Source organism: Centruroides sculpturatus, unplaced genomic scaffold, assembly GCF_000671375.1.
Source record: "Centruroides sculpturatus isolate CEXI.00-Female unplaced genomic scaffold, Cexi_2.0 scaffold744, whole genome shotgun sequence".
Classification (NCBI taxonomy): domain Eukaryota; kingdom Metazoa; phylum Arthropoda; class Arachnida; order Scorpiones; family Buthidae; genus Centruroides; species Centruroides sculpturatus.
Window position 1 is genome coordinate 37,948 of NW_019385145.1, and position 10,882 is coordinate 48,829.

At 29.7% G+C, this 10,882-nt stretch overlaps 1 protein-coding gene across 1 annotated transcript in view; it reads right to left on the bottom strand.

The window, feature by feature from the left end:
* LOC111635388 (oocyte zinc finger protein XlCOF6-like) overlaps positions 1-10,882 on the bottom strand; it is a 44,814-nt gene that overhangs the window by 18,804 nt on the left and 15,128 nt on the right. Inside the window, exons 4-5 of the mRNA XM_023380341.1 lie at positions 3,574-3,713; positions 1,567-1,708 (exon numbers count right to left, since the gene is read on the bottom strand). Coding sequence (XP_023236109.1) covers positions 1,567-1,708; positions 3,574-3,713 — 282 coding nt within the window. The remainder of the gene's footprint in view (positions 1-1,566; positions 1,709-3,573; positions 3,714-10,882) is intronic.

Consider the following 10,882-nt stretch of genomic DNA (forward strand, 5'->3'; position numbering starts at 1 on the left):
ATACGACCCGCATTATCTCTATAAGCCCCTCGACCTTTAATTACAAAAACTTAAAAGCATCAATCCCATTGATACAGAAACCTTCCTTCTAAATTTAAGAAATTTTCGACAACAAGCACAATAATTATTTAACTTTAAAAAGGTTGAAGAAAATCATCGTCCCCCTTCACACACGCTGACATTTATGCATACAAAAAATCCTAGAATTTTTTAATTTCTCGTCGTTTTAAGTTGTCTTAAGTTTAAAAATGTAAAAATGTTCGTAACAATTATTTTCTGACAGACTTCCCTTCTGTTATATATAAGAGCCGAGAAAGTAAAACTTAGTTAAAGTGTTAAATAATCAAGGATATAAAAATATTCAATTAGAATCTTACAATCATTTTACATGATTGTAAGATTCTCGTAGTTGTAACATATTATATTTCATAAGATTCTATTCTCATAGTTCTAACATATTACAATAAATTTATGTTAATTAAAGTTCAATATTCCAATGTTTTCCGATTTTAGACGTTCTGACCATCCATTAGCACGACAATATAAAATACGTCGACAAATATAATTACAAAATTCTATTTGACAAATAGAATTACAAAATTCTATTTGTCGACGTTGATAACTTCGTCTGAAAATTTACACATATGTACGATGCACTGTACAGTCAGTGTGTTACATATCCGTGTCACTCCCTCACACTTCGTTTCAAATAGAATACATAAATGTATATGCAATAAAAAGCTGAATTTTGAAAGTACAGGTGAGTTTTATTTATAGATACATAAAATTAGTACTTTAGAAACTTAGAACCTGTGAGAAGTAAAAATACATCCTAGTCTGAGCACCCATTAATGGAGAATCCACTATTTTCAGAATATCATAAACATATATTCATAAAAACAATAAAATAAATACAAACAGACTTCTTCGACATTTATTTTAAAAATGTTCGAATTTATTCATATAATTGAACTGTAATCATTAAAAAATTTAAAGACCTATCAATTCTCACTGTCGTCTGTCTGTGTGTCAGTTCTTTCTTAATCTCGAGAACGGACGAAGATAAAAGACACGACTAGGTAATATGGAGAGAGTAGGAACAGGAAACCCTGATTAACTGTGTACAAACGTTTGAAGAAGATCGAAACTCATATTATTTCATTTAAAATCTTTTCTCCTAAAAACAGTTAACTAAAGACCGGCACAACTGCATTGTTATATGAAAAGTATAATGCACAGAAACAAGCCACTACTAATTTGAGATAAAAAGCGTATATTTTAAATTACATACATTAAAAATATGATTAATCGCAGCCCGAGATTGTGACGATGTCATAATAAATAATTGCTCGTTTCATTGAAATCTAAATCATATAAATTGGACTTTTTTCTGTTGTAAGATTCTGATCAACTGAATTAACAATTTTAAATCTCTCAACTAAATTAAATGTACATAATTGATAATACTAAATTCTATTTTATTCCTTATCCATTATACACGACGTATTCGCAACGATTTTCAAATGTTATCATTTCCATTTATATGAATATGAATTTATGTATTACGAATTATTCTTATCACTACAAAAACTTTCATAGTATTAAAAGCATTAAGCCTCTTACCTTTTTCGATTTTATAATCAGAATGAGTCCAAATAGTGGATCCGTTTGTGTTTTTAGTAGAAATTGGTTCTCTTTTAATATTTAACTGAAATAATAAAATATTACGTAATATTATTAGATAGATTCATCTTTATAGAAAAACACATAAATAATTATTTAAAGTAGAGCATAAAAATACGTTTACTAAATATATATTTTTTTTAAATGGCCTACTTTCTACTTTTCTTTTTATAGCAGTTCCTATCATCTATTTAACACCTTTCAGAGAAAAATTTTGAATTCCAAATGTGAATTGAGGTTTTCAGCAGATATACGTATACAATTTATCGGTACCTCTTGACCAATTAAATGAATCTGATAATATATGGATATATAAATTATAGTTTATTAAGAATTGAGGTGCAATTTCAAAAGACTTATAAATACCCACTTTCCTTAGTCTGTACGACTGTTTGACAGTTTTTTCTTAATGTCGACAACAGAGTTAGATAGCTAAAAGCCGAAACCACATGTGCTTAGAGGCACTATGTCGGTAATTCTAGTAGTATACAAAAACTTCCGATGCAAATCGGAAGTAAAATTATTTCAATTCAGAAAGTTTCCTCTGAAAGAAGTTAGATACGTAAACGTCACGACTCTTATAAATAGGATAAGTATAACGTACAAAAGAAGCCACTAGTAATTTCAGGTGAAGGGCATATATTTTAAATTAAATAAAAGAATAACATAATGAAAAATTCCAGCCCGGCATTGTGAGGATGTCACAATAAATATCTTCTTGTTGATTGTCTTTTTTCTTTTTTTTTTGAATTTCTCTTACTTTGTGTCTTGTAATGCATGTAACAACCGAAAGTATAAAAATCATGTCACATTTGACCGTCAGCTTTCGGAATCCTCCAAGTTTTAAGACTTCCTTAACCCGAAAAAATGTTTAAAAATATAAAGATTTTACTTATTATTACATATTAAAATTTTTAAAAATACAATTTATTTTTAATCTGAAAATTAAGCTTTTTGCCATTTAATAACAACTAATAATACGAAATGGTTTTTGAATAAAATTTCCTAACAGATGGTGCCACACACAATTTTAAAGTTTTTTGCCGGAAATGTTACGCAACTTGTTGCTGGATTTTTTTGATGAGAGATAACTTTGTTTCTTATTTTGTTATAATCAATCTCTCGATCATCGTGAATCTCCAAAGGACTTGATCGAACATAGAGATCTCGAGTCGAGTTCTACTACTGCTTAAGCCTGACGGGACTTAAAAATCCCGAATACATTTTATCCTCATACAGCTTAAATATCATTGATTTTACAAATACAATACACTAAACTCCAACTACACATATATGAAATATAAATTTATAGATAAAAAGTAGATACATTCAAACTATTATTATGTAGAATTAATATCTCAGAATAGATTGAAGATTAAGAAACGAAATTTGGTAGGATAACTTCTGTATAGAGAGCATTGATGCTAAATTTTGGCAAAGAAACGTCGAGGAATGAAGAGATATAGGATAATCACATGTAATATCTCTTAATCAAGAATTTTTTTCTTGTTAGCGTCTACACTTGTTTATAAAACTTACCCGTACCTTCAAAATTAAGCATTATGTCATTTTATAATAATAAAAGTATAAAGTTTTTATAAAATGAGATCTTAAAATTTCGTTACATCTGCAATGTTTATTTCTGATGATTAATAATATAAAAGTTATTTTTTACATACAATTTCTTTAGAATTGGAAAAGTTACGCAACCTCGTTGTTAGATTTTTTTATATAATACATATTTTTATATTTAATACAGAAAACACAAATTTAAAGCATAATTTTATATTATTGTTATTGAGCTACGTTTCCAATTACTCACAAATCTAAGTAAATATTAAAATTTCATTAAAAATGTGTAAAATATTTTGAAATTTGTATTACTAATACCTTTTCATCTGGGAGATGAACAACTTCTTTACAATCTTCCCTCTTTACTTCAAATTTCAATTTTTTCAAAACAACTTTACATTCTGATTTTATACCATATTTTATATCATAATTCTCTTTTACTTCTTCTTTCTTGATATCTGTAGCAAGTTTTCGTGTTAAAAGTTGAAAGAAAAAACTTGAATTATAAAATAGAACTGAGTATATTTTCATTAATTAATTAACATAAAACTATTTAATTACATGTTTTATTACATCATTCATTACTGATTAGAAGCTGAAATCTAGCTGAGTCACAGTATTAATGCGATGTGTAATACACATTATTATAAATATGTTTAGAAACGTCGCCGATGTATTCTTTGGTCAGATTGTTGACATTGGTCTACTGAAAATGAACTTTTATGATATAAATTCCTACGAATTTGATAGTTCTTCTTCATTAATTATTAAATAGTTTGGCAATATCTTCTCAGATTTGACAACAATCTCTACATTGTTTATATTAAATATCGTATTAGTCGACGAGCGAGGCAATTATTATCATGTTGTTTTGGTTATTTTGCAGGTGTCCGCAGACAAGTGCTACGTGCACCTAAAGAAAGGGTGAGAAACGCCTCTTATTAGTTTCTTTTAAACGTCCGTTCTTGCCTTGTCGATTTTATCGTTGATCGAATTTATCGATATAGTCTGTGACATTTAACCCGAAAAGAGAGTTTCGATCGTTGATTGTAGACTATCCCTTTTTTCTGTACAATTACTATGATTACGAGGAAAACGATACTAATTTAAAGAATACAAAATAGGGGGCAGAGTATCACACACCTTTCAATGTGAATTTTCGAATGTCCTTTTAGCGTGGTTTGTCTTGAATGACTTCCTACAAATATGGCATAAATAGATATTTTCATGTTTAATAATACAATATTTGGCTAAGAAACTTCTATTAGCGTAACCTTTTTTACATATGACACAAACATACTTTTTTCTATCGCTATGAATTACTTTATACTTTCTTAAATAGTGTTTTGTTTTAAAATATTTGTTACACATATGACAATAATATTTGCATTTATTACTGAATATACGAATATGCTGTTTGAAATTAGAACTTGGTTTAAAACTTCTGTTACATACCTGAGAAACATAGTAACGTTCATCACTGAGTTTCGCGATAATTTTTTTAAATTTTCTTTCCATTTACAACACTTATTGCAAATATCGCATTTGAAAGAATGGTCTTAACTATGCGTTCGTTCATGTTGCAAAAACAGAGAGTTCAATTTAAATTCTTTTCCACATATATCGCAGGCATGAGCTCTGTGTATTCTCTTGTGTCTTTCTAAACTTCCCTTACCATATCGAACAAGCATACCACATATGTCGTTATTCCTCTGGAAATTAGATTTTTTACCATTATTTGGAGATGACTTCACTTGATTTCCACATGGCTGCAAACGTAAATTTCTAAGAATGATTTCGTTTTGATTTTCAGGTTTGTGTTCTATCATGTGTTTTCTCAATAGAAATTGCCACAAAAAGTTCTTATTGCAGGTTGAGCAGCGAAATGGTTTTTTCTTCTAATATGACAGATGTGTTTCTAATATTCTCTTACTTGTGAAAGTCTCTTTACATAAATCACACGTAAATTCTTGTTTAGAATGAGATGCAAACATAACCTTGAAGTTTCCTTTTAATTTCCTTTTCCATTTCCTTTTAATTTTATTATAAACTTTATTACATTTTCTACTGGAAGAAACGTATTTCTTTGTTTTGATATTATATACATAACGCTCTCGCTTTTACTTCGTTTCAATACATTTTCTTTATTATTCTAGCGAATCCATAAAGCAAGATAATATGAATCATTAAATAACAACTCATGAGTTGTTATTTAGTAATTCTGATCATTCCAACATAATTTTATTAAACTCAAATTTATATTAATACGATGTACGTAGTTACTTATAAACCAAATTCTCAAATACCAAATATAATCCCAGATCAATGTATGACGGTTGAAACTTGAATGCAGTTCTTCAGCTGCCCTCTTAATAATGCTAATATAAAAAGTTTTAATTAAGTAAACATGTTACTTACTTATAATGTTCAATTCGTTGTTGTTGAAATTTTCGTTTGGAGTGAAGTATTCTTTGTTGACAGGCTAAACAATATGCAAAAAATACATGACAACCACTACTAATTATTTATAATATATAAACCAGTAATGAGTTGCTCAACTTTCCCGGCAACGTTTTAAAATTTTGGAGGCTTTGTCTTTAATAAAACGTTTTTTAAATAAAATATAATACTTGCAACTATTATAAAAAGGCAAAGAACTGAATTTTAAAAGTAGAGATGCGTTTTATATAAAATAAGTAAAATGCGAATAACGAGTAAAATCATCATTAAGTCCGACCCTACACACGACCTCCATTATCTCCCAGTGATTTTTAATTAAGCAGTAAAACTTAATAGCCTCGATTCCCCTTTTTTATTCCTTTTCATTTTTCAACGTTTCAAAATGTTCTAAGTTGTTCTAAGTTTAGAAATGTAAATGTCTTGGGAAGCCATTTTCTGATCGATCGTCATACTTTCCCTCTGTTATATATAACAGTCGGAAAAGTAATATAAAATTCATTACACACACAAATTACAAATCCGTATTCTGTGATTTTATATATAAACTACATTTAGAAAATAGCATTAAAATTAATTATTCCGTTTTGAAAATTTTGTAGAAATTATTTAGTCTTTTGGAGAAATTAACAAAATAACAAACGAGACTCTTCACTTTCCATCTTGCCCATTGAAACAGCTATTACTAATGAAGTAGTCTGATTTTGCTACAGATCTATGTTATTTATAAAGTAATTTAGCGTACTGAAATCGCAGAGAAAAGTTGTGACTTATATAAATCCGAAAGCAGCTTGTGAAATTATTTTAAGAAATTTACAAACGTGTTATGTTGTTCATGACAAAAAATGCCGTTAAAAACAAACTTACTTCTACAGTATTATGATTAGCTGTAATAAACACAAATACATAAATATTCTATAGTCATTTTACATCACTTGCAAAAAAATTGAATAATTAAATAATTTCTGGATTAAATTTGTCTGTTTCTTTACAGTGTTATTCACAAATGCTTGAATAATCATTATTTTTAATAAAATACGTCATAAATTTAACCCAAAACAGAGAAAAAGCAAACGTTTAAGTCTAATTTCTACTCGCCACTTTCCAAACGCAATTTTCAAACTTCTAGGATTACAAGATAGCGGCGCTCGGCGTTAACGTTTCAGCAATGAAAACTTTGGCCGCAACGTCTCTATTAGTTTGTTGTAGTCAACTGCTACTTTACAATAAATTATGATTAGAAATTGCAGTGTTTATTACTTTTATTAGATAAACACAGATTACAATAATGTCTTCATAGTACAGTGGGTGATCGGTTAATGAACAGTTCGGACTGCGAACGAATCGGATAACGAACACTCGCGAAACTTTTATGTTCGGATAACGAACAATTCAGAGAGATAAAGAATATATAGAAAAAGAAGCGATATAAAATGCTTAATACCGATTGGTCTTCCCTTATCTCCACTTGACAATTCAAAACCTTTCGGACCGCTGAAGACATCGACATCGACGCTGAACCCGGTACCGATCGGATAGAATTTCTCCGAATTTTGACTCTCCTTTGTAATTCCAGCATTCCGTTTAACTTTCTGACAAAAAAAAATTTTATAGTCTTTGCGAGACTGTTTGGTGTTATAAGTTTTGAGTCGGTTTTTATTTACGAAAGGCGAGAGTTTAACTGTCCCCTCAAATATTCCTTAACGTTTTAATACCAAATTTCGAATTTCATCTGGACCTTGAATTTAAATAATTTTATGTGCTCTAGTTGATTTCTGTTCTCTGAATTTTAGTAAGTACTTTTCTGAATTTTATATTTAAAAGAGAAATTGATAATATTACGGAGCCTAAAATGAGTGGTGGAGTGTCAAGAACTATGCTCATTGTAGAAACCAAGCGAAAGATAATAGTCAAGGTAGAGAGTGGACACGAGATGTCTGATGCTGCTAGATAGTATGGCTTGAACAGGTCTACAGTAGGCACAATGTTAGCTATGAAAGATATATCAAAAAGTCTCAAGCAGCTAAAGGAGTAATGAAAAATCACATCTGAGAAATAAAGAGGATTGAATAGCTCATAATGAAACCTGAAACTAATGTGACGACAGAACTCCAAGAACTCTTAAATGAAGAACAGCAAGAAACTCAGCGAGAAGTGAATTCTTTTGAAAAACAGGAAGACGAAAGAGGACCAATGCCGAAATCTGCTATTAAAAATCTTTTCAAGGAATGGGAGGATGTCAGAAAAATGATCATCCAAATGGCATCCAAACCAGAATGAGGTTAATAGACTAGAGGATCTCTACAATTGCAATGCTATTAATTACTTCCAAAAAATCCTGAAGAGAAAAAAAAAGCAATCGACATTAGACCGATTCTTTAACCCTCACAAATGGAAAAAACATGACTAATAAAAATGCAAGACAGTGTATGTATGTATTTTTATTATTACATATAAAGGTAGTATCAAAATACATATTTTTTATATTTTGGGGTTTCCAGAACGAATTAATCAAATTTCCATAAAACCCATGGTAAATCGATAATCGGTTAACAAACAATTCGGATAGCGAACAGTCTTAAAACGGATTATGTTCGTTACACGATCATCCACTGTATTAGAAAAATAAATAAATCTAGTATTTCGTACTATCGTCGTTTGAATGGATCTCAAAGTAAAATTTGTCATGGTTTTCGTAAATTTTGCCTGTATGTCTAGCCACTTTCCTCAACATGTGGCCACATCCATTGTGGACCTCACCAACCCATCTATGGGTCTGAAATAAGAACTCCTTGTTTATTCTCTAATTTATCGTGCACAAAAAGGCAGAAATACACAAACTACCAACTGAGAAAAGTTTGAAACACTGTAACTTACATATATAAATTTAATGTTGAAATTCGTTTTTTAGTTTTAGGGATGTTACGAATGCATAACAAGATGAAGTATTCAAATCTAATCGATTTTCACCCTCTAAATTTTTGCAAATTTTCAGATTTTGAGATCTTCTGCACCCAAAAAACATGGCAAAAAATTCGTAAATGTGTATGTGTGGGTGTGTATTTTGGCATCTATTTTCTTTAATATTTCAGAATAAAATAAAAATTAAGAAATAAAATTTAGTACTATGAGTTGTGTGTAAGGAATATCACTGCTATTAAATTTTGGTAAAAAAAAGGTCGAGGGGTGAAGAGATAAAAAAATGGTCACGTGTAAAATCTCCAGTCAGATCGGACTTAATTAATTAATTAATAAAGATTTTATTTCTTGTTAGCATCTATAATTCTTCTCTAACTGCACTTACGAATAAATAATTAAACCCTAAAATTTTCTTAGCGTCTGTTAGTAAAGTTTTAAAGTTAAAAACGTTCCATAATCGGATTCGCTCGGTATAAATCGGAAATTTTTTGATTCATTCCTGATGATGATGATGAACTGACGGAAAACTTTACGTGCTATAATAAAATAAACTGAGTTTGAAATGTTTTTAAATGTTTATGTTTTAATTATAGAGAGTTTTTATAACATAGCGCCACAGACAATTTTACTTATTTATCATGATTACTAATATAAATGTTATTTTTTAAATAAAATCTCTTAACAGCCAGGAAAGCTGCGCAACACGTTGTTAGATTTTTTCTGATATATTACATATTTTTTATTTAATACAGAATACACATAAATTCAAAGCATAATATTATATTACTGATATTGATCTAAGTTTACAAATGATTCAGAAAGCTAAGTTAATATAAAAATTTTACTGTAAAATATTTCGAAATTTGTATTACTTATCATTACCTGTTCATTATCAACTGGAAGATGAACATCTTTACAATCTTCAGTCTTTACTTCAATCTTCAATTTTTTCAAATCAACTTTACATTCTGATTTTATACCATGTTTTACATCACAATTCTCTTTTACTTATTCTTTCTTGATATCTGTTGTAAAATTTACAAACTTTTGTGTTAAAGGATTCTCGGAAAACTTGAAATATAAAATAAAACTGCACATATTTTCAATAGTTAACATAACAGTATTAATTTACATGTTTCACTACATCATTTATTTATGATTACAAGCCGAAAACGAGCTATTTGTCACCGCGTATTGGTGTGATCTGTGACACAAATGATAATAAATGTGATTCGAAACTTCTTTTCGTTATTAAATAAACACGAAACTTATAAAAAGCGATGTGTAGAAAACAATAATGTATGCAAAAGTCTTGTGAAAAAGCATGATATTATGCAAAGAATGAAATAACTATAGCGGATTCCTCAAACTTTGACCATTAGATCCGGAAGTTTCGCTAGCACCTCACGGATAACGAGAAAGGATAAGCGTGTAATTTGAGCTTAGTAGAACCGGTAGCTTTTTATATTTTGTAAGAGCGTTTGCATTGCCGGAAGAAAATAATACAGCATTTTTGGCGATTGTTGCACTTTCCGATTGCTTATATTCCTGCAACCACTTTATAGAAATTCTAATGTTGCATAGTAATTAAGAAAACAAGTATCTTTCGTATGCGATATTTAGACTTAATACACGCGCTTGGTGGACGAATAAATTGATCTCCGAATATCGAAATCTGTGATCAGTGCCATAACTAGTCATTCCTGTGCCCTGTGCAAGAATTTGCATTTAGGCCTCTTAATTAATTAGGTTTGGAAAAATAATAAAACAAATACATGCATTTTATACCACCTTCCAAGTGGGCCCTGTGCGGGTGCACCTGTTGCACCTGCCTAGTTATGGCACTGTCTGTGTTTCCTGTCTAGTCATTCAGTAGGTTATATATTTCGCGTGGAGTCTCTCCCATCACTCTCGATGTAATTAATATTAGATTGCAGTAGAGCGTCAATTATCCGAAAGAATTCCAGTCGGCAAATTTAAATTTTCGCCAGTGCTGTGGCGCTGCACTCTTTGGCTATGTCTTGGGCTACTCAAATATTTTACGTTTTTGATACTAAATTAACTTCCGAAGCATAATTTTTTATTGTTTTTATATTTTTCAATATATATATATTTTGTTTGTACATAATAAAAAAATAATTTTTAACGATACAATAGTCTTCGTTAGGCTTAACATCGACGAAAATTCAACGCGAAGCGACACGCAACGGAGAAAAATGTCAAGATGGGATAAATTAATATATTTTTTCGT